Source organism: Cyprinus carpio, chromosome B5 (assembly GCF_018340385.1).
Source record: "Cyprinus carpio isolate SPL01 chromosome B5, ASM1834038v1, whole genome shotgun sequence".
Taxonomy (NCBI): Eukaryota; Metazoa; Chordata; class Actinopteri; order Cypriniformes; family Cyprinidae; genus Cyprinus; species Cyprinus carpio.
In genome coordinates this window covers 19,316,182-19,341,402 of record NC_056601.1, presented here as the reverse complement: position 1 = coordinate 19,341,402, position 25,221 = coordinate 19,316,182, and the positions used below count along the sequence as shown (strand labels likewise).

The following is a 25,221-nucleotide window of genomic DNA, read 5'->3' as shown; positions in this document are numbered from 1 at the left end:
TAGGTTTCTCAACAGTTTCAAAATGGTTACACGAATTTGCCACATTGAGCAACAGAAAACTTTTTGGTTTGAAACTGATTTTTGTGTGAGCTGTGCTTTTGACTACAGGCAAATTCTCTGTACATTCGCTATAGTAAACATACCTTTCTTCTCCAGACTACAAAATCTATGCTTGACTTGGAGGCTTTTTTTAAACAACCATTTATTCCCCCATCCAAGTTTGTATACATATGCATATAGGATTTAACATTGAGCTTTTTAACGTGACAAAAGTCCATTTACACAGTCACAATGTCAAACACCCCAAATTATACAAAAATGATCTTACGATACTTGTAGTTACCTTAAGCACAAACCAACACTTAGTATTTGAGTCAAAAACTAACAAACACTTTGCTGATGTTGTAAATGTTTGTAAATGACTGAAAGAGTTTGGCTCTGTCTAAAATCAGACTATCTGAGACTGAACATTTACCATCTTACAATAAATCTCCATCACATGCTTTCAGATGGAGCGGCATTTAATCCACAGAGTTGTAGTTCACTGACAAGCTACGCAATATTGCGTTCATAATCGAATGCAATTCATCTGCGATTATGAATGTGATATTGTGTAGCTTGTCAGTGAACTACGGCTTTGTGTATTAAATGCCACTCCATCTGAAAGCACGTGATGGAGATTTACTACTAATCACAGAACCGGCTTGACTGACGAGATGCACATGATAATCGCATGCAATTTATCGTGCAGCCCTATACCATCTTGAGAAAAAACGGCTGATTTTACATCAATTAATGTAGCTTCAACTTTCAAGTACATAAGAAATTCAACTAGATAGTTAATTTAGATACAATAAATGAAGAATGAAAGCCCTGTGAATAAAAAGTGCATATAAATGCTATGGATCTGCTTTATCACCATTATGTTCTTCAGTTAGATGCTTTAGAAATCATACTTGTACATCTGTGTCAATTTATAAACTCTTTCTAAGTTTAGACTGTGTAATTGAGATTCATTTGTAATCTTAATCTTACATCACAGTGAAGTAATAATAAAAAGTTTTTATATCAGGTGTTCCATGGTATATTCTTGGTAATGGTACCTTACTGCACTGACTAATGATGTGGGATCCCAAGGCTCTTGACCAGCAACTCTGGAGAGCTTAAGAGCCAGTGAGCACCGGTGAGGCTTTAAATGCCTTTAATAAGACTGCTACAAAGAGGCCTTTCTTTAGCTCAACAGATTGAATTCCCACACTCCAGCCCTCAGGGGCCTCTCTAAAGGGCAGTCTCATAGGCCAGGGCAGGTATCTTACACACAAAACATCTAGACTTCCACCCAGGGAAGTCTCTTTGAATCACTGACTAACTGATATCTCATTGTCTCCTGCTTTCTTTCACTCTCAATTACAGCCTTACTAGCGAAGAGTCATTTCTACAAGGTACTTGCCTTGATGATAAAATATTACTTTGTAACAAAAGCATATTTCAATACGCTTACATACTGTAAATTGAGTAAAATGTTGTTGCCAAAAAAAAGTCTATTCAACAAAAAAAGTGTTAGTCTTGTAGTATGAACAAATAATTTTCACTACACATTTTAAATGCATTTTTCTTTTTATCAAACCTTGGATACAATTTCTGACATACAACAACCTTAGCTAAAAAAGTAATGCATTTAAAATGTATTTATTTCATACCACTTCAAATATATTTACATATTTACTGACATATCACTCAAGATTAACTGATATAAAAATCATAATTAAACATTATTTGGAGTACTTCTTGTGCACATTGCGCATTTCTTAATATTAAGCCTAAGCCTTTTAATGTCACTATTGATGAGGATTGTATGATCTTTGAATAATATCAGTCTTTAAATGCAAGATATTTAAAGTATCTAAAGTATACTGCAACAGTTCCACCTTAGCACAATCAAATAAAGAGTTTGTTTCCAAAACGCGATAAACGCCATTTTTAAAGTCAATTTTTAATTTTACGCAAAATGCAATATTCGCAGAGCTATTAGGTCATGTTTGCTTCCTTTTTTCCAAAACGTGACAAACACCAGAGTCCTTTCTTTGCAGAATGCGATATATCCACTCAACCAATCACAGCGCACCATTCCATGCATTGTAAACAGTAACAACTAATCACAGCGCACCATTCCACGCACTCTAGACAGTAATGGTGGCGCTCTGAAAACACCCGGCATCCTAGTTTTCCTCATCTACTTTGTACTTTGTGATCAACAAACAAGGGCTGCATGATAAATCGCATGTGATTATACACAGAGCCGTACATCACTGACAAGTTATGCAATATTGCATTCATAATCGCAGATGAGTCACATTCGATTATGAACGCGATATTGCGTAGCTTTTATTAGTGTTTATTTAGTGTTTTTATTAATGCCATTAATGTTTTTGTTAATACAGCGTATAGCACTAGTCAACTAAATGAATGTAACATGGCAAAGATGAATGCACATTTGGTAAATAGTTGAATGTTAGGGAAATATCAATTTGGAATTTCTGTGGTTTAATGTGATGTTGTTGTTCATGTATGTTCATGATGAAATTTTCTTTTATTGTTGTAATTATTTATAGCATTAACAAGATGACCCGTTGAATTTTGGGAGCGATGACTGATTTAATGTATTTTTAGTCCAGTGCCTGTATATAAGATTAGTATTGACCAAGTTCAGAGCCTGTCATATGTGGATGTTGTATATTTTCAACAGTTTCAATATGAAAAATAACTTTTATACTGATTCAATGGAAAAACAAACAAACAAACAAACAAAAAATATAAAAAACGTGTCATGGATTTATTGCATTTTGGGAAAAAAATAATAACATTTTATAATAAATCTTTGTAAATCAAAATCTGGATTTTAATTTTTAATGTTATTATAACCTAAAGATGCCATGTGAAAGTTTGAAACAGAAAATAGTGGTTTTCATCTTGCCACTTTCTTGGTAAAAAAAAAAACATTTTTCCTCAAACTGATAAAAATGGATTTATTGTGTTTTGGAACCAAACTCTTCAAATATACTTCAAAACTTCATGTTTAGTTGGACTGCAGCACTACTTCCGCAAAATTAAAGTGCAATAAGTACAAAATTAGTTGTTCCAATTTAGCAGACTTCAAGTATACCAGTTTAGTTTCCCAAAAGTACAGTTGAAGGGTATTTTTATTAAGTACATAAATATGTAAATGCATTTGTAATATACTTAGCAATAAATTATATTTCAAATTAAATACTGAAATTATATTTCAAATGCATTTTAGTATATTTAGTTCCCATTCAGGAACTCGAGCTGCATCAAACGCTTTGGGAATGCCCCCAGCGAGACCACGTTCTGAAGCATGTGTGAAATCAGTCCAATAGAGAAGCGAGACGTCACGAGCGGGGTGATGTGAGCAACCAGGAAGTATAAAGGCACATCTGGCAAATGCACATGTTAGCTTCTTGCTCTTTAGCGAGTGCGTCTGTAGTGTGTGTGTGTGTGTGTGTGTGTGTGTGCTAAAGCACTCAGCCAGGAGAATCTTTGTACAGAAAGCGAGCAATATCATGTCTAACTGTAAATCAACATCTGTGGTGAGCGGACAGCGTTTCAAGTCGTGTGTTCCTCCCTTCGCTGTATCTCTTCGCTATCTCACAGGTGGGGATACACAATTTGTGCGTCATCTGTTTGAGAGCAGAGCATGCAGGGGCAGCTCTTGAGGGGGCTGCCTGCCATGACTGTGAGCTTCTCCCGCTCCGTGTCCATCTTCGATGAAAGCGGCCAGGTTCGCGATCCTGCTGGGTCCAGCCCCGCTGTTGCTGTGGTACAGTGGCGGCTGTGATCGTGGGGACCGCAAGTGGATTTAGAGGAGGGATCCGAGACAGGCTCGTCCTTATCTTTGTCCTCACCCACTAGATACACGGCTCCCCTCTCAGCCTGCCCTGCGGGTTTTTCCCCCAGGGGAGAGGGCCAGGCGCCACATCTATCTTCCTTCGAGGAGTTTGTCGTGATGAGCATCGACACGGAGGAGACTGGGGACTCGCCACCACAATCCCTTGCATATGAGGAGCTTGTGGAGGTTGTGATTCATGCTGTAGCCAAACTGAACATTGAATGGCCAGCCGAGAAACATGGCGCCCGTTGCAAGAGCAAGCTGGATGAGCGCTTCCTTAAAGCTAGCCTTCATGACGGGGCCATCCATTTTTACCCGAGCTGGGGTTACGGCTGACTGTTGTTGTGTAACGCTAATGACGAAAGCCTCCCTCACGGGTTGGGGAGCGGTCATGAGGTCTGTGGGAAGGCCATCAACTGCTTTGAGATGCTGGCGATGTTTCGAGCTCTAAAACACTTCCTTCCAGACCTAAGGGTACATCATGTGCTTGTCCACACAGACAACACATCGGTGGTCTCCTACATAAACTGGCAGTGGGGTCTGCGTTTGTGCCCCCTTGACAGCCTGGCGCATCGTGTCCTCCTGTAAGCTCAGGGAAAGCTCCTCTCACTCAGAGCAGTTTACGTCCTTGGGCATCTCAATCAGGGAGCAGACATCCTGTCGAGACAGGAGCTGAGACCCAGGGAATGGAGGCTCCACCCTGAGGAGGTGGAGCTAATTTGGAATGAGTTCGTCCAGGCGGAAGTGGATCTATTTGCGTCACAGGAAATGACAAACTGTCCGCTCTGGTTCTCCCTCACGCATCACTCTGTTCCCAAGAATTCTGGAGAGAGTATGCTGGGACAGGGTCCGTCTGCTGCTAGTAGCCCTGTTCTGGCCAGCCCAAGTATGTTTCTCGGACCTGGTGTCTCTTCTCGACGGCTCTCCACTCGAGATTCCGATCAGGAGGGACCTCTTCTCTCAGGTGGGGGGCACTTTCTTTCCCCCTAAAGTGCCCACTTCCTCGCCGGGCCCCATTGTACTGCAAGCCTTTTGTCCTCCTCCCTTCCTCAATCTCAATCTGCTCTGTCCAGTGAGAGCACTGGACACTTACATTCACAGAGCTGCCCAGTGGCATAAAGCAGATTAGTTATTTGTTTGCTTTAGTCCACCTAAGAAAGGAATTCCAGCAACCAAGCAAACGTCAGTGGGTGGTTGAGACCATCACACTAGCCTAAGAGACCTCTGGCCTCCAGTCACCCACAGGGGTCGGAGCGCACTCGACTAGGTGTATGGCGGCCTCCAAGGCCTTATCAGTGGGGTAGGCCCTTCAAAGCGTTCAATGCAGCATCTCGTTCCCTTCAGGGAACCATGGTTACATATGTAACCTAGAGAAGTTTTCACTAGGGAAGCTAGATGGAAATAACCATATTTTAATTTAGTGTTTAAATTTTCAACATATCTGTGTTGGTGTTGGTCTGGATGCAGATTTGCCTACATCCAGTTATTGCCAATGAAAAATCATTCATAAAGTCCCAATGCAAATGGACTAAGCAAACATTCATTTTACAATTGAACTGACTGCACAGAATCTAGAATCTACATGGAAGTCAAACAAGCAGTAAAAATAAATTTTTGAGTGCTGGCCATCTGAAATGGAAAGTTATGCCACATATGGCTAATTAGTGTTTAATAGAAACGAATCATCCTTGACCATAAATAAAAAAATGCACCTCAGCCCAAAAATGGATGACATAGGCATAATCTGTTTGCAATATTTGCAACATATGGACTTCGGAACTGGTAATTTATTTAACAATGTACCGGTAGTCGCTCCATCGAAGACACCTGACAAGCAGAACATGTTATTCTGGTCTCCTAGATGAAGTAACAACTGGAGTGATATTGAAACTGGAACATGGTTGTCTGGTTTGTGCTACTATAAGTATAAATTCCAATTTCATCGCCCTTTAATGCAACTTTGGCAAACTAAAGTCCATTAAAGTAACATGCAGAGAAATATTACAATGACTTGGAGGAAGTAAAAACTGAGATCTCCTAAGCAAAAGAGACATGAAAAATAAGTGAAAGATTTAACAAGCTTACCCTGGGCCCTCTCTTTCCTGGTAATCCTGGCTTGCCAGGAGGTCCTGGAGGTCCCTGAAAGACAAGAAAGGAGGTAAAATTTTGACAAATGGATAATTTAGTGGTAAATATCTACTTGCTGACATTGAATGAACTCCAGAACAGAACAGTAATCACACTATTGGATGTAGCTAATGAACCCTAGTCAATGTTAGAGGATACTTTTTGACTTAAACCATTAAACATACAGTACATAGTTTTTCAGTGGCTTGTTTAAAAAAATAAGATTAAATTGAAAAGAAAAGAAAATAGCTGAAGTGGAGTATTTTTTAAATATTAAAGGTTGAAAACTGGTTTAGAAAAGGCAGGATTTTTCTTTGAAAACGTCTTTGGCAAAACTAAAGTTACATTTTAATCAAAACTGGACTGCCATTGTTTTCAATAAACTGTGTCCATACTGCTGCACTCATTGGCTTGTTTTAATGGCACTAGTTTCAGTCACTGGTGCTGTTGTTAATTTTGTACATCATCTAGCTCTGAATCAATTACACATGAATTAATTGAACTTTTAACACAAGGTCAGTGTTCATAGAATTGTGTTATCCTTTCACTTGTTCAGAAGAGAAAAAGAATAAGAGCACAAGCATGTCTGAAATATCATATCCAGCATTACTTGTACATCTGGCAAAAAAGATCACAAATGTTTGCCAATGTCAGTGAAAGACTTTAATCATTATTGTCCATTTTGAAATAATGTAGCTGCAAGTCTCTTCAGAATTTTCAAAAATGTGTCAGTACCCATCTACAGTAAGTAGCATACTGTACACATCTGATGACAACAAAGAGCAAATGGAAAATGTCGCTTTAAATATTGTTGCTTACAAATAAATTCTGTGAGACAAACTCTGGCAATGTTTTGTAACACCTGTAGAGCTGCCAATATCCCACATACTCATACTGAGAGCGATGCTGCCAGGTCTCCACAGTGTTTTCAGGTTTCCTGTTTCTACTCATTTTGTAAGGAGCACTAACTAATAAAAGATCATTTAAAAGGTTTATGTTACTAATGTTTTCAAAAACTCTCCTATAAAACTCTAAATAAACATGAATTTCATGAATATGTTGACTTTTTAATTTTTGTACAATGAACTTCGCTGTTCAAGTAAAGTGAGCTCTGCCTCACTCAACATTATAATAATCATTAGGACTCTATGGAGTAAGATCAACATAATAAACCAAAAGACACTGTGCACAAAATGATATGAATGAAATTAATAGGGCTATTCTGAGCTCCAGAGAGAAAGAAAGAGCCCCCTCTTCCACGTGGCAAATTTCCTGAATAAAAGCAATCTCTCTTTCTTTCTCTGCCTCCAGGAAAGAATGAAAAGATTAGAAAAGGAGGAAACAAGGCCTTTTATAGTAGTTGCTTAAGGGGATCGCTCCTGAAAATGCACAGTGCTATCTGTGTGATAGCCATACTGAACGGCACATCTGGTTGTTGTTAGTTGCTGGAAAATAGTTCAGGACTTCACTGTGACTGTATGTACAGTACCATAAACAATACACTGCATACTAGTGTTGGATGAAGTTGGCAGACTTTATAGCAAATATAAGCTCTTCGCATATATGTCTTGGAAAGGGTGACACTTAAGCACAAGAAATGGAAACGAATCCAGGAAGACTTGTAGTAGTAACTAGCAAGTCTGTTACATGATTGATTGATTTAATTCATTCTTATCCAATAACAATGCATCCTTTGTTTAAATGATTCACCATCCAACTGATATTAGTTGCTTTAGCGTACCAATGTTGGGTTGCAATGTTTGCATGCATCTATAAACCCACCACCACCATTATGGTCTCTCGTAGTTCAGACAAACTGCTGATTAAGAGTTTATTTAATTTTTTTTTTTTTTTTTTTTTGTGTCTCCAAGCCTCTGGCTTGTGACCTCATTCTTTAACTACAAGGAAAAAGTGTGTAAGCATTACACAGACAAAAACCCACCGGTCTGTAATGCCCTTCCAAAGGATTTTATAAACTAGGCTTGAGACCAAGACCACCAAAAGCTCAAAGGCAACAATGATGACACCATTTTCCAGCCTTCAACCAACACTTTGCACCCAGACAAGGTTGTTTAACTAGTAAAAGACGTGGTTGTGTAGTGTGTGGTGTATTATGTATTGAACTCCCTAAGAGGTAATGGAAACCAAATGACAAAGAATTCATATTAATACATTGCAACAGTCAGCACTTAAATATAACATATGAAGGCAGATGCCAAGGTGCACATAACACATGGCCACAGCCAATAATTCACATTTCACCATTCTTCAAAATAAGCAAAGCAGCACACTTGCCATCTGGCCACCATAAGACACTGTTTAAAAAGAAAGAAAATGGTCTTTATACCATGAAGTGCAAGTGGTCAATTGCAAGCTGAATGTCTTGTGGTTACAGTTTTGTTACCTGACTAAGCTTTGAGTATTTAAAAAAGTAAATTCCAAACGTCTTTAAAATAATCAGGAAACAATCTTGCTAAAATAACATTTTACTGTAAAATAAATGGATCATTTAACTAGCTGACAGACAAACTACTTGTCTTTTTTTGTGGAGTTGCACCACATGGAAATTTACAACTTGAACTGCCTTGTCATAAAAAGGTCAAATTATCTGATATTTTAAGAGACTTACTGATTTCCCTGTTGAAAAAAAAAAACAGCATATGTTGGTTAGGTATGTTTTAAAGCATGGCAGCTCGTTTAAGCTGGTCCTTGCTTGGTCATGAGCTGGTTTAAGTTGGTCATGTGCTGGTCCTAAACTGGTCCCAAGCGACTAGCTCCTGTTCAAGACCAGCTCATAACCAGTTTATAACCAGCTCAGGAAAAGCTTAAACCAGCTCATGACCAACTAAGAACCAGCTCAAACCAGTTGACATGCTTAAAAACATACCTGCTTATGCTGTTTTTTAAACAGGGTTGATTCACAGTCACGGGGTCCTCTCAATGATAACATTTGTGTTTCATGTTTTTTTGCATATTTCTCCTTGTTGCTTGGACTACATGACTTTGTTGTTTGACTACATGTCTTAAAACAAGAAAGAACATCCTACCAGTGGTCCTGGTTCTCCTTTCTGTCCTGGTGGCCCAGCCAAGAGGGAGTATTGGGTTGGTTCATGGTCAAAGGTTTGGAAACCATCCGTTGCTGCAGGGGTGACGGGCTCAAAAAAGCTAGGTTTGGAGGTCTCCTTTGGTAATGGCCTTTGTGATGCTAATGTTGTCATCTCCGACACTCTGGATGTGATAGAAGGTTTAGGTTTTGTTGTGGCAGGGGTCTGGATATACAGATTGTTCTTCTGTTGGTCTGCTGGTGTGGAGGTGACAGCCATCCCATTCTCTTTTAGTATCTGGGGCTTTACAGTTGCCTTCATAGGGTTCTTCCTGGCACTGCTTTGTTGAGTCGGCTTTGAAGATATTTGTGTTGTCCTACTCTCAAAGGTGGCCACGACAGTTTGTGATGTGGCCTGCAGGGGGAGCTGTAGTGGGGGCTGGGCTATCGTCGGTGGCACCGTGCTTTGTACAGACTGAGATGTAATTAGAATGGAGGTGTTTAGGACTTGTGAGTTTTCATGATTAATGTGTACTTTGTCTTGTGTTAATGATAGATGTCTGTCATTTACCTCTGTTACAACATTTGGGGTCTGAACGGTAACAGATATATTGGGATCCAAGGATAATAGCGGTAAAAGAGGAGGGAGGTTTGGCCGATAAGTGTCAGCTTCCCTGCACTGTTTTTTAATGTACTTACAATAATTGTGAGCTGCCTTAGCAGAGGGATGAATATCAAACTGACAGATGGCTCCTTCAAACTGCACTGAGTTCTGGCTCATTTTTCCCAATCGAAAGGAGCCCTCTGGATCCAGCATTTCCTCATTTTTAAAATGCAAATTTGCATGTACACTTGTCTTCCCACAAGAAGTATATAACGTAACCCTTTGGGCCTGGATTTCCAAAGCCAGGTTGTGCCACTGACCATTGTGAACATCATAATCAAAATTTACAGTGTTCTTTTGGCCCAAGTAAACTAAGATTTGCCCAGGGATGAACTGCACCCCTAGCTGCAGTCTTTTCCTCTTTGTCACAATGGTGAAGAGGAAAGCATTGTTTATGCGATGCGAACATACACTGAGGATGAGAGAGAATGCCGAGCCCAGTGACACCGGGACGACGGAGCTCACTGGGACGTCAATTCGTGCCCTCTGGGTTAGGATGACTCCTGATTTGAAGGGGATGACACCTTGAGGTGTGAAGCGTGTCCCAGACGGTCGTTTCCCAACCAGTCCCAGTCTTTGCAGCACGTCCACATCTACAAAAAAGAAAACCACAAATAATTACCACAGTAATCACTACATGTACATGGATTTAGGATTTAGGAGCAAAATGAATTTCATCACAGCCGACTGAAGGCTTGCAGCTGCTGCTCACACACTGAGACACTGAGCTCATTACAGGAACAGATCATTAACAAAAGCATATGTAGAGCATATGCGGCAAAGTTAATGTTTCATCTTGGGTAATGCTTCAGTTTTCCATTAAATACTCTGCTGATACTGTTACACTTAGAAAAATAACACTGTGTAGGCTTATGTGAGTTTTATAGATCGATCACCTCTACTATAAATTCATTAGATCGGTAGAGGTCTGCAATAAATTGGGTCAAGTAAAGTGAGTGGGAGTATGCAACTCAAACATCCCTGTCAGATTTACAAAACCACAAGCATTTTAGTCTGTATTGATTAAAGTGTTCCAGTTTATTATGTGGATTTGGGTAAAAACCTGTAAAAATATATATTCTTCTTAATCTGCATTTGTATCTTGTTTCCCAGTAACAATATCTAAACATTCTTAAAACTAGATAAACTTACTTTCTAAGCAAAGCTGTGTACGATAATAAGCCCCTTTTCTCGTTATAGTTATTTTTACTAGCAACATTTTAAGCATGACTCTAGCTATTCTTTGTATTTTTAAAGTAAAACATTGGGGTTAAGAAAAATTAACTTCTCTGGATTCAGTTTTGCTAATTGATATTTTCACTGGAAATCAAGGCAATAACACTGATTATGAAAAATATTTTTCATTTTAATTTCAATAGTGTGACCAATATAAATAGCACCCAAATTGATTCCTTTTATAACAAGTAAATGTAACAAAATACAATGTGTAAGGCGGCAGAAGAAACAGTCAATGAAACAGTCTTCGGACTGCCACTTCTAAACAATCAGTAATGAGTTTAGAATAAAAACAAATGAGACTATGCATCACAAAACCTAATCTAACCCAAACACATATCAACTAAATAAAACCCAGCTTAACATTTGCAGTTATAAAATATACCCAATGAGTACTAAATGAAAAGCACATGTAAATGGAATAATGTGCACAGACTTTCTTCTCTGTAAGCCCTGTATCATTTAACAGATGATGATCAGCAGACTGGACGGGATTGTTGAAAGAAAGAACTATGTCTGCAGTAGTATTGTAAGCAAATCTAAACAGAGTTACTAACTTATTAGCCACTTCATTATTGAGCATGTCAGAAAGATGTGACAGATCATCTCTTGACAAATAGCAGGAAAACAACTGCTCTGAATTTAGAAAATTAATGATCTGAAAAATTTCCCATAAATCGCTTGAGATCCTGACACAAAACTCTAACAATAGCACAACTCCAACGATGCATCTCAACAGAACACATGATGAACATCCATTGGTTCTACTCACAAATCACAGTAAGGGGTGTTGTCTGAAAGAATCATAAACGGCATGAAATAAACTTCTTTAAAGCAGGGTTCAACGATAAGAATGACCTGCTGACCCTGGCCAGTGTGAACGAGTTTAGGACCACTTGACGCAATTGATACTTGCCCTATCAGGTCACAGCTGCATTGCCATTACATCTTACATTTGTTTTTATGCTTTGAAGACTTGTTTTGACCATTTCTATTGCATAGTCTAACGGCTGAAGGTCTGGGTTTTATAAGCACAGATAAAAATAAACAGTAGTATTCAGGTACAGAAATTTAATAATTAAGTGTAAAATAACACTGTATTGTGTTCACTGTATGAATTAAATTTAGATTAATCTTTGTTATAGCTTTGTTTTTTGTTTGATTAATATTAGTGACATATTCAGCAGAACGTATTTATGGGCTGCTGTCCCTTTAAATCCAACTGCACGGATCCAGTATAATGATATACATCCGATTTCTTTCTCAGCTGTTTACATTCATTGAAATGCGTTTTGCACATGTGTGGCAGAACTGAAGATACGCTGTGCGAGATGCGGCTTGTGCGCATGCTTCATGTGTGAGTCAGATAGCAAAACGAGACGGCAAAGAGTTGTTTTCTGCAACTTATTGCACTTAATAACTTTTTAACATTAAGCAATTCTCTGCTATATGCATAAAAACTAAAACTTTGACATTTTGCAACGTTTTGATTTAAGTAGCCTATTAATAAAATGATTCAGATATCACAATATTTACATTTGCGGTATTTCAATAATTTCGATATATCGTGCAACCCTATCACATACTTTTGAAAATCTAGCGTTTAGTAGATCCTGATAAGTGTGCAGTGTCACAGTTGTAAACAAGACAACTTTCTTCTTCCACGAGGGGTTTTGGCGCCACTGCATCTTTGTTTTCAGGCAGAACATCTCTCAGAAATTCTGTAGAATTTAACTGATCAGATGACAACTTCAAAACTCCTAAAGTGTTTCCAATTTTGTGTGCCATATGCATCAGACATTCATCAGACATTTTTGTCTGGGACAAAAATTTGCGATTGAACACATCGCAAAGACTACAGCCAAGTGCCAATTATCATGTACGTTCTGCTCCTGTGTGAGAGGAAAAAACTATCTGTACCAGGAAGTGGAAGTAGTCTATATTCATCTGCTCCAACATCACAATTTTGTTGCATTGTGTATAGCTGCCTGAAGTGCACACATGAGTAGACCAGCTCCCTCAGTCCAAATCAAGGGCTCAAGGATCTGCACTTCCAAATTGCGGCTGAGGGGAAGCGATTAAGGAATTTTGCAAATGTGTGTCTAAGAGTAGTCTCAGCCTCAGACGTCACGCCCATGGACCGCTGGCTGAACATATGATGCATATGGCACACAAAAGTGGAAACAGTTCAGGAGTTTCGAAGTCATCATCGGATTGGTTGAATTATACAGGATTTCCTGGAGACGTGTCTGTAGCGTTCTATAACGTTCCGCCTGGAAACAAAAATGAAACGAAACAGACTGTGATGGGTTGTTTGACATGTCGGTCAAACAGCCTCATGGACAGGCCTTGGCCAATGAAAGCTGCCATGGATTCCAGACCTTCAGTCGGCTACACAAGACTAGTCTAAGAGTGAAGTGGAACGCACCCTCTGCAGATATAGAATCTGTAAACAATGAAATCGTGCTGATCAGTTGCTCTTTACTTTCTTCATTCCAGTCGGACTTGGCATGTCATGGCCTTTGCATTGCATTTACGGCTCATGTGAGTGGCTTAAAAAAGTGGGCTGCAGAACTGGACGCCCATGAGCAAAGGTGGCAGATTTCACAGTTGAGTCATTTTGGCTCATTGAACCTCGCATTGAATGGGAATGCTAACTCCTAGCTTTCTCCATGTATATCAATCCTCTCTTGGTCAAGACGTACTGTAAAAGTCAAAGGAAAGGCCCTGTTACAGGCCTCTAACTAAAGGGATAGTTTGTGCTAAGCCTACGTCCTACATCATCCGCTGGAACGCCACTCTCTCGTGTACACGCATACAACAGTTAGCGGAAGTTAGAGTATACAGTTCGTAAAGTTTTAAATATGGATATTTTTCTTACAAAACCCATGAATTTGCTTCAGGGTTTTTTATTAACCTCTTAAGCCGCGTGAGGCACTTTTTATGATGGATAGATGCACTTTATTGGACTTCTATAGGACTATTGAATACCAACTGCCATTATAAAGCTTGGAAAGACCAGGGCATTTTTTAGTATAACTCTGATTGTGTTCGTCTGAAAGAAGAAAGTTATATACACCTAGGATGGCTTGAAATCTACCAAAACTTCCTGTTGCCCATGAAATTGATGTCAGAATGAAATGTCAGTGGAAAGTAGAATGTCATATACTGGAAATCATATTTTACACTAAAGATAAGAGCAACAGCTAGAGAGGAATTCCAGAAACTCTCCAGCTAAGATGATTTGATCATAAGTCATTCAGCGGATACCCAGAGAAATCTGACAGGAGAGGGAGAATGTGCTATATGGACTATCTCACATATGGTAAAAACATCAGACATACACTAAAGAACAAAGGCATTTTTCATGGCTTGTTTAAAACATGATGGCTGGTGCATTTCATTAATGTCTGACACAGAAGCACCATATGTTACATGTACATGAATGAGTTAGACTGAATGTGACAGATAATATGAACCTCCCACCACATAAATTCTGTACAGAGCAGATGTGGGAATTCTAGACACACCTTGAATGAGAATCAATATGTTTAGACTACTTGAAACAAAAAGCCAAAAAAGTGCACATGCTGGTCCTTCATGTCATGCATACTCATTGCCTCAAAACCTCAATTTAAGTGACAATTTTACATTACAGGAACAGACCTCCAACATTATGTATGTTAGAAATAAACACAGGATCTACCCAATATTAAAAACTCTAAACATCTACAGACAGTAAACTCAGTGACATCCAATCAGGCACAATGCCATTCAAATGAGGTTGGAATCAAATACAAAACATAAAGAATTGTGCAAACAATGGCTTCTGATTTACTACAGTAAAATAAACCAACTCAGACAAGTTATATGTTGTTGATCAAAGGCTCCTCCAAATGTCATCCGAATATTGTTAACTCTGGCAAATAAGGACCACACTGGTCCTAAAAATATAGTACCTGTAGCCTCTTTCACCTCTGACTCATGGAAAACTCCAATGGGTTGTAACATTAGAGGTCTATTTATCCAAGTCCTGTCAAGTATCCTCAAATTTTATTCCAAGGCAGTGTGAGGTCTTTGGACTTCAATGAACCCATATGCTCATGTAACGTACAGGGTTATGACACAGATGTCAAGACCATGGTAAACTGAACAGACATTTTGCAGATGCACATTTCACATGCTGATCAGGCACTAAAATTGAAAAATCTGACTTACCTGCAGACTGTGCTTGTGCAAACCTCAGACAGCACGTACAGTAAAGAACCATGCAGAGAAAGACAGCTCTCCTGCAAAAAAAGAGAAAAGAATTACATATACAAACTGAACAGAAACATTTAGCTTGATTATGACACTTGGCAACATCACGACTCAAGCAGTAATGTAAACAGTAGACACAACTTAGTAGCATGAATTTGACACATGCAAAATATGACTGGAACTAAAGAGATTTATTTCCAGTCATTTTGATTCAACTTTTTCTAAAGTTAATTTTCAGCCATACCAAGCCTGCATTTATTCGATCAAAAAATACAGTAAAAACAGTAATATCGTGAAATATTATTATAATTTAGACTAACCATTTTCTGTTTTAATACTTTTCAAATTTATAATTTGTCCCTGTGATGGCAAAGCTGAAATTTCAGCAGTCATTACTCCAGTTTCAGCTGTGCTGCTTTAATTGTTTTAATATTTTTGTGAAAACCATTATACATTTTTAGGGATTGTTAACCTGAAAGTTCAAAAGAACAGCATTTATTAGATAGAAATATTTTGAAACATTATAAATGCATTGACTGTCAGTTGTAGTCAATTCAATGTTTCCATGTCGAATAAAATGATTAATTTATTAAAATAAATCTTACTGACCCAAAACATTTGGACAGTAGTTTATATCCTAAGAGTTTAATATATTTCAAACATTTCCCACATGAATGCTGACAAGAAATCTGTAATGAAAGTGTATGTGTCAAATCTCCCAAATTAAGCTTAAAGGGATATTCCACCCCAAAATGAAAATTTAGTTTTTAATCACTTACCCCCATGTCGTTCCAAACCCGTAAAAGCTCCGTTCGTCTTCGGAACACAATATAAGATATTTTGGATGAAAACCGGGAGGCTTGAGACTAGAGCCCGACCGATATATCGGCCGGCTGATATTATCGGCCGATATGAGCTAATTGCATTTAAATCGGCATCGGCGTTTATAACAGCCGATGAAACAAGGGAAACAGAGTCTCATGCTTCACTCATGTTATGAGTGTTGCATAGTTTGCCCACCAGAGGGAGCTCTGCAACTCCCCAGTTGACAACAGAGCCAGAAATCCACTACAGAAGAAAGCTATCAGCCGAGCCACGGAGATGTAATCTTTTGACGAGTCTATCGTTCGTCATGTGAAATGATTGTAGATTTAGTTTATACACTGTATATAAAAACAGTGTGGTAGTTCTAGCTAACGGTCCTATCATTATCACTTCTATATATTCTGTAACATCACTTACAGCCGCTAATGCATTGCTATATTAGATTAGCCACAAAGCTAATACCATGTTTATCAGTGGAAGAGCGCGAACACTAATAAGAGGTCAAACTATAACGTTAGCGTTTAACTTATTCTAAATATATCTGCAGTGGTTTCCCACATAATGACCGCGTAACTGTGGCAGGGGGGGGCGTGTAGTCAATGACTAGAAGTTATGTACAGCGTGCCTCGAAAAAAACAACAACTGTTACGTTATTCTAACGCTAACATAGCTTCCTTTTTAGCAGGCCCCTTAAATGTTTGCTATTAACTTGTTTGAAGGTGGTTCTTCTCAAAATTGACAGCGGTGTGTTCATGACACTAACGTTAACCATTCAACTTCAAATTGATTCCGTAATCTTCCGGTAACAGTAGGCTAACTTTACATTCGCCAGCGCATGACGATGTTTTGATTCAGACTGCACAAAGAGAAGAGGAGAAGATATACGGGTCCATTGTGAATGTGTCTGTGAGAGCAAATATAGTGTAGTTACAGTAACTACAGTAGGTGCGTCAGAAATTATTAAACCAGAGGGGACATGTAAATAAATGTGAGCTGAACAAGCGCTTTTTTTTTCTTCTTTTTTACAGATTGTTTCAAAGCAGCTTTACAGACATAACAGGAAAATGTTGTAATAATATAGTTAAATATTAGTAGGTAATATTTTGATCATTAAAAAAATATATACTTTTGATGTGCAATTGTTTAGTCATTGAGACTGTAATCTAAGGCTTTTTTAACATAATCCCTTCTGGAAAATGGTTTATACAGCCCACATACATAGAACAGGCAGATATTTTGCTATTGAATGTTGTGTAAGTGTAGTTTATAGGAAATGGGTCTAATATCCAGTTTATTTTCAAAATAAAAATATCGGCTTATAAATCGGCTCTTTTCGAGTTAATATCGGCATCGGCATCGGCCCCCAAAAATCGGTCGGGCTTTACTTGAGACTGTCCCATAGACACAGAAGAGCACACACAGCATACAAAGGAATTATTGAATAAAGTCATTATTTTTGTTTTCTTCACTTACAAAAAGTGTTCCCGTCACTTCGTATAACTCAGATTGCACGTCTGATGGCAGATGGAGTATTCTGACCACGACTTTCATACCTTTTATGAACCTTGACACTGCTATGTACTTGGCAGTCTATGGGACAGTCACGGTTTTCATCCAAAATATCTTAAATTGTGTTCTGAAGACGACCTGAGCTTTTACGGGTTTGGAACAACATGGGGGTAAGTGATTAATGACAAAATTTTCATTTTGGGTTGGAGTATCCCTTTAAAAATCCAACCACAGTGTATGAGAAAACAACAATGCCTCTCAGAGAGTCATTTCAAACCCAAGAAAGGTCAAACCAAAGAACCAAAAAGCCTTTGCCACTTTTTCTCTCAGCTACCGAAAGAAAACAAAGTTTTGGGATCACATTGTTCCCTTCTACACTAAAGCATCACCGCATCCATCTAAATTACCAGTCTAGTCAGTGTCCAAAAGCAGCGCTCCATCTGCCTGTAGGCCCAGTAACACTTGGCAGTGGCAGCAGCCTTTACTGTAAAGCCCTAACAGCTGTTTCTGCTCAGTAGGCAGTTAAAGCTTATCATCTGCCTGAACGCCAAAAATTTGTGATGCTCCATATAGAAAGTGAGGGTTTCCTCTCAATATGCCAAGGCTGTGAAATTCAGAGAGCTTAATTCTAAGAGCTCTGAAATCAATTGAATCAATTAATACAGCAAAAGGAGTGCAGTGATGTATGATCAAAGCTAAAACCATTAAGTAAAGCCCCTCAAAATATTTAGATTAGTGCTGAACAAATATGTGCTGATTTTTAAATTATTTAAAGGATAGTTCACCCAAAAACCAAAAAGGAAAATTCTGTCATCATTTCCTTGCCAAGTTGTTTAAAACCTGTATTTAATTTCTTTTTTTTTTTCTGTTAAACACAAAAGAAGATATTTTTAAGAATGTTGGTAGCCTGCAATGTCATTAAAATTCTAATGGAGACCCATAAAAACATCTTGATGAATGCAGTTTTTTTTTCCTGTGTTGATGTATTTCCTATTGAAACAGGAAGCTGAGGTTAAAGTGGGCATGTTGAATGAATACCCAATATCCCTTAGTTTACAGCTGACTTTCTACTTGCTATTGCTAGCCAGAAGTGGTATTTAGGGAGGAGACATTATCATTCTAGAAAGGATTTGATAAGAGTACTGAACTTGCATAATGCATTTAGCTGCTAAATGTTCATTTTGATAACATTTAGGAGCACACTGGCATTTAGAGGATCTTAAAGCTATAACACATGGACTAAAAGCCAAAATAGCTCCATGGGGTTCTCTAATAACTGATGTAATTATTTATAATGAGAGTTGATCAATGATGATAACCAAAGGTCGTACTACATGACAATCTTAGCCTCGCCTTCATCACTCTGGTGTTCAGTTATATATATTGTTTTTCTGCCCCCATGTGCTGACAGTGTGGATGTGGGAATGCCATTCGTGACCAGATATTGTACTGTATGCAGTTTTACTTTAGTCAGCATTTTCGGTCATAGCCACAAGAACTGTACGCTTGCTATGCTGCCACCCTCCCACTCATAACCACTTTCATACAGTCCCACCACGGACCATGATACAGTTCACAGAGAGCAAGAGAAAGTGGGAGAGAGTACTAATCTAAACAAAAGATTTCACCCTGTTCACCCCTAACAAAGTTTACTACAACGGAAATTGTATCCAAATGCAGTCAAGATTTGTAACAGCTGATTTCTCTATACTAATTACACATATGAGAAAATTTAGAAAAAGACCAAACATGTATTTTGAGAAAAGCTTAAGCCTATATGGTAAAACGGCATATATAGCATATAGATGGATTACTTCTATATCACAATGTCCTTTAATAACCACTGAAGGTCTTCATGCAATTCTAGTATAATACTACGGTACATGCATATACAGTATATATACGATACTACGGTACATGCATATACAGTACATGCATGTACAGTATATATGCAATACTACGGTACATGCATATACAGTACATGCATATAAACTGTGTAAATATTATTAAAATGAAAATAATAAAATATTAATGAAATTATTCCACAAATAGTCATTGAAAACAAGACTTAATATGTTACACAACTTTCATTTTAAGTAATCGGATTTTGCTTTTTTGTATTTTTATTATAAAATGAAAAAATGAACAGCTGAGCAGGGCTGGTCATTCATTCCAGAGAGAGACTAAAGAAATATGAAAATCCTTTTCTATTCTAAAACTCAACCTAAATAATTACAAAGCATAAAAAGTACTTAATTCATTAAATCAGTAAAAAGAAGTTCATGCAAAGCAAATTAGTAGCCTACAATTTTCTCCAGCAAATGTTATACTTCTGGAGGAAGATTGTTCAACAAAGTTAAACAAGTTTTCTGAGTTCCATTCATTCATCAAGTTTCCCCAAACTGCAGAATGGACATCATAACGGACCTCCCTTCGTGAACTCATTCTCCCTTATGTAACGGAGCTGACAGCCAAAAGGCTAATTTATGACCCATTTGACGTTTGTGTGAAATCTATCTATCTATTGTCATACTCACCCCCCGACTCCAGCTGCTTTGACTCTGGAGTTCGGGGCATTGTCCGGCTCCATCGCGCTTACTTCATTCTTCCTCGGGAGTGTTTGCTGCTGCAGTCAAGACATGACAGAGTCGCTGAATTACTTCCATATCACAATCTCCTTTAATAACCGCTGAAGGTCTTCATGCAACACTGTAGTACAATACTACATGCCGTGGTCTTTCCTAAGTGCCAAATGTAGTACTACTTTCCAAAGAGAGGAACCTGTGAGGCGCGATGCAGACTTCTCCATCTGACAACAATAGATCCGATGATGCTGAAAACTGGAAAGTTAAGTCCAAAGCGGCACAGCCATGGTTTGCTGAGGTGAAGTACAAGCGCTTAGTCAAGTCGCTGACTAAATCTGAAGTACTTAGTAGGCATGCTGAAGATTTGGGACACTGGAAGCATAATTCCCTCTGTCGCCCTCAACTGTCTTCTGAGAAAGAAACACTTCGCTCTGGAAACTAGAGGGGATTCAATGGAAGGTGTGTCTTTCTAAAAGGAACCCGTTTATTTTCGCTTTCGTCAAAAAAAAAAAAAAAAAAAAAAAAAATTTTAAACAAGACCATCACACAAGACTATTTAAATACAAAGTTGGTAATTTATTCCAGATGTGGATCTTTCTCCAACTTGCTTTTCATGGTGATTTGGCCATTTGCTCTTGTGAAATTGCATCTTGTAAGGGTTATTTAGCTTTCAACAAGAAGAAATAGGCCCCCAGCTTTTTTTTTTTTTTGCCTTTTTTTTTCTTAAAGGCAATTGCAAAATCCTTTAATTCAGTGCACAAAATAAGGAAGTTCACAGTCAAAGCAGGACAGCATGTTTCAAATGCTAATTATATTATTTGCAGACATTTTTGAAAAGGTTTAAATATAAACAGCACTTTCTGTAGCCTACTTTAAAACTGCAGTTTACTGTGGTGTGGAATACAGAATTATCAATGAAATAATGCAATGTTTACTTTTTGGCTACTATGTAATAATTTATTGTGCATTTTTAACAAAATTTTACATTCATAAATTCCCTATTACTACAGTTTTTCTCAGTCGCTTTGGTGCATTTCTCGAATCACCCTTAATATTTGCAAAGAAGTGTGTGCATTTCTCAAAACAATTCGTACAAACAGCACCACACATTTGTTAGTCACTTAGACACAGGACATTTCTCAAATTATTTTTTTCATTTGTAAAAAGGTGGATTTTATGTCAATTAACCTATCAGTGCTATCAGAATGTCCTTGTGTCATTGTTCACAAACAAGATAGTCAAAATGCTTAGTCATGTTGTCAATATAACAGTGCATTTTGTTAGTATTACCTGATGTAAACTATGGCAACATTTTGGATGACAGTTACTGTATTGAAGAGTATGCCATATGCTCATGCATGCTACAGTATATATCCATTACAAAAGTACATATTTACACATTACTGTACAGTATGTGGGATATTGACTGAAAGAGACAGGATAGTATTCCCAGTTACACTTTTACTAGTGGTCTGACCAAAAAAAAAAAATAAAAAAAATAAACTTTTACAATGTCACTGTGATATAGAAAAGGAAAAAGAAATATGGGCACAAAGATGAAAATAAAAAATAAGTCCATTGTCAGAATTTGTAACTCTTGTGTTGTCCTCTTATACACAGTATATGCTTTCCAACTGAATATTCATGAGATGAACCTTTGAGCTATTTCAGAGAAATGGTTTATCATTGGTTGATCTACATTCTTTTTATTGGTCAAGATTCACTTGCACAATTCTTGCCAAATTTACAAAAAGTCAAAAAATAATGTGTAAGAAAAAACGTGCTTGACCATTTATGACAGCTAGATGAACCATTTTGCATTTAATGACTTATACGATGAACTAAAGACTAGATGTTTTGAGGGGTAAGACTATTGCACAGAAAACTATATAATACATTTTGAGTAACATGACATTAGCAACTGATAATGTAGGAAACCGCAGATAAATGTGCATAATCAATTGCATGAATGTACAAAATTCAGAGTGTACTATAAATTCAATTTCTCTATCTATCTATCTATCTATCTATCTATCTATCTATCTATCTATCTATCTATCTATCTATCTATCTATCTATCTATCTATCTATCTATCTATCTATCTATCTATCTATCTATCTATCTATCTATCTAATTTATATAGCTATTTCTATATCTATCTATCTATCTATCTATCTATCTACAGTATCTATCTATCTATCTATCTATCTATCTGTCTGTCTGTCTGTCTGTCTATCTATCTATCTATCTATCTATCTAATTTCTATAGCTATTTCTATATCTATCTATCTAATTTCTATAGCTATTTCTATATCATCTATCTATCTATCTATCTATCTATCTATCTATCTATCTATCTATCTATCTATCTATCTATCTATCTACAAACCAGATTCCAAAAAAGTTGGGACACTGTACAAATTGTGAGTAAAAAAGGAATGGAATAATTTTCAAATCTCATAAACTTATATTTTATTCACAATAGAATATAGAACATATCAAATGTTGAAAGTGAGACATTTTGAAATGTCATACCAAATATTGGTTTTGTTTCATGAGAGCTACACATTCCAAAAAAGTTGGGACAGCTAGCAATAAGAGGCCGGAAAAGTTAAATGTACAAATAAGGAACAGCTGGAGGACCAATTTGCAACTTATTAGGTCAATTGGCAACATGATTGGGTAAAAAAGAGCCTCTCAGAGTGGCAGTGTCTCTCAGAAGTCAAGATGGGCAGAGGATCACCAATTCCCCCAATGCTGCGGCGAAAAATAGTGGAGTGATATCAGAAAGGAGTTTCTCAGAGAAAAATTGCAAAGAGTTTGAAGTTATCATCGTCTACAGTGCATAATATCATCCAAAGATTGAGAGAATCTGGAACAATCTCTGTGCGTAAGGGTCAAGGCCGGAAAACCATACTGGATGCATGTGATCTTTGGGCCCTTAGAAGGCACTGCATCACATACAGGAATGCTACTGTAATGGAAACCACAACATGGGCTCAGGAATACTTCCAGAAAACATTGTTGGTGAACACAATCCACCGTGCCATTCGCCGTTGCCAGCTAAAATTCTATAGGTCAAAAAAGAAGCCATATCTAAACATGATCCAGAAGCGCAGGTGTTTTCTCTGGGCCAAGGCTCTTTTAAAATGGACTGTAGCAAAGTGGAAAACTGTTCTGTGGTCAGACGAATCAAAATTTGAAGTTCTTTTTGGAAAACTGGGACACCATGTCATCCGGACTAAAGAGGACAAGGACAACCCCCAAGTGTTATCAGCGCTCAGTTCAGAAGCTGCATCTCTGATGGTATGGGGGTTGCATGAGTGCGTGTGGCATGGGCAGCTTACACATCTGGAAAGGCACCATCAATGCTGAAAGGTATATCCAATTTCTAGAACAACATATGCTCCCATTCAGACGTCGTCTCTTTCAGGGAAGACCTTGCATTTTCCAACATGACAATGCCAGACCACATACTGCATCAATTACAACATCATGGCTGCGTAGAAGGATCCGGGTACTGAAATGGCCAGCCTGCAGTCCAGATCTGTCACCCATAAAAAACATTTGGTGCATCATAAAGAGGAAGATGTGACAAATAAGACCTAAGACAGTTGAGCAACTAGAAGCCTGTATTAGACAAGAATGGTACAACATTCCTATTCCTAAACTTGAGCAACTTGTCTCCTCAGTCCCCAGACGTTTGCAGACTGTTATAAAATGAAGAGGGGATGCCACACAGTGGTAAACATGGCCTTGTCCCAACTTTTTTGAGATGTGTTGATGCCATGAAATTTAATCAACTTATTTGTCCCTTAAAATGATACATTTTCTCAGTTAAACATTTGATATGTCATCTATGTTGTATTCTGAATAAAATATTGAAATTTGAAACTTCCACATCATTGCATTCTGTTTTTATTCACAATTTGTACAGTGTCCCAACTTTTTTGAAATCGGGTTTGTATATATATACATACGTATCTTGTCATAGACTTGCTCAGATCCTGTGTTTAAATGTAGTGTGCTGGTGCCATCCTATGCTGTGAAATTACTCCTCCTCCTCCTCCTCCTAAAAAAAAAAAAAAGTCCTAATTGGCTGGCCTGCTTCAAACACAAGTGACATTATCCAGCCTCCTTCCAACATATAGTAGCAGGCATTCAACTATAACAAAACATAAGCAGGGTGCACAAGGTGAACAAATGACTGAGGCTAGTTGTCACAACAACTACATGTCTTTAACAGCAGGACTTTTACTCAAACCTCCAATACAACATATGTGTGTGTGTTCCCTAGCTTTTTTATGCTGGTTTGTGCATCTAATTCAAACCTACCTTAACTTACAACATTTTTGTGAATCGTCCAAAAATGTATTTCAGCTGCTGTTTCTGTTTGTAATTGTGGGATACTGGAAAAAAGTCACATGAGAAAAGACAACCTCTACATTGTTGTCATTGGCTGATTAATTTGTCTGTGACATTGCTTGCTTCTACACGTTAGCGCAACACAAAACAGCACTTCTCATTACTTCTCTCACAAAAGACTTGCTTACAGTTTTTCTCAGTTGCTTTGCTACATTTCTCGAATCATCCTTGGCATTTGCAAAACAGTAAGTGCATTTCTCAAAACAACTCGTATAAAAAGCCAGTCTCTTGCTCAACATCCTTAGTTTATCTCTCAAAAATAAATATCTGTCAATGAACACATCAGTGCCATCAGAATGACAAGTCCTTATATCATTGTGTATGGATAAGACAGTCAAATTGCTTAGTCGTTGTCAATATAACAGTGTACTCTGGAGGGATGTTCTGATGTAAACTATGGCAACATTTTGGATAACAGTTACTGTATTGAACAGTATGCCATATGCTTATGTATGCCATATATCCATTTCAAAAGTACAAATTTACACATTACTGTATGTGGGATATTGATTGAAAGAGACTGGATAGAATTCCTAGTTATACTTTTACTAGTGGTCTGACCAAAAAATAATAATACAGTTTTTTCAATTGCTAACATCCTTTTGTCCAATCTGTAGTCACATTTTCAAAACACTATAC

The 25,221-nt window shown here is 37.8% G+C and overlaps 1 protein-coding gene across 2 annotated transcripts in view; it reads right to left on the bottom strand.

Annotated features, from left to right (window-relative positions):
- The window catches only part of col27a1b (collagen, type XXVII, alpha 1b), a 74,319-nt gene extending 53,732 nt beyond the window's left edge, over window positions 1–20,587 (bottom strand). For both annotated transcript variants that reach the window (XM_042724746.1, XM_042724747.1), the window contains exons 1-4: window positions 20,109–20,587; window positions 15,196–15,266; window positions 9,082–10,334; window positions 5,993–6,046 (exon numbers count right to left, since the gene is read on the bottom strand). In XM_042724746.1, coding sequence (XP_042580680.1) covers window positions 5,993–6,046; window positions 9,082–10,334; window positions 15,196–15,266; window positions 20,109–20,161 — 1,431 coding nt within the window. In that variant the 5' untranslated portion in view covers window positions 20,162–20,587. The remainder of the gene's footprint in view (window positions 1–5,992; window positions 6,047–9,081; window positions 10,335–15,195; window positions 15,267–20,108) is intronic.
- Between the last annotated feature and the right edge of the window lie 4,634 nt (window positions 20,588–25,221).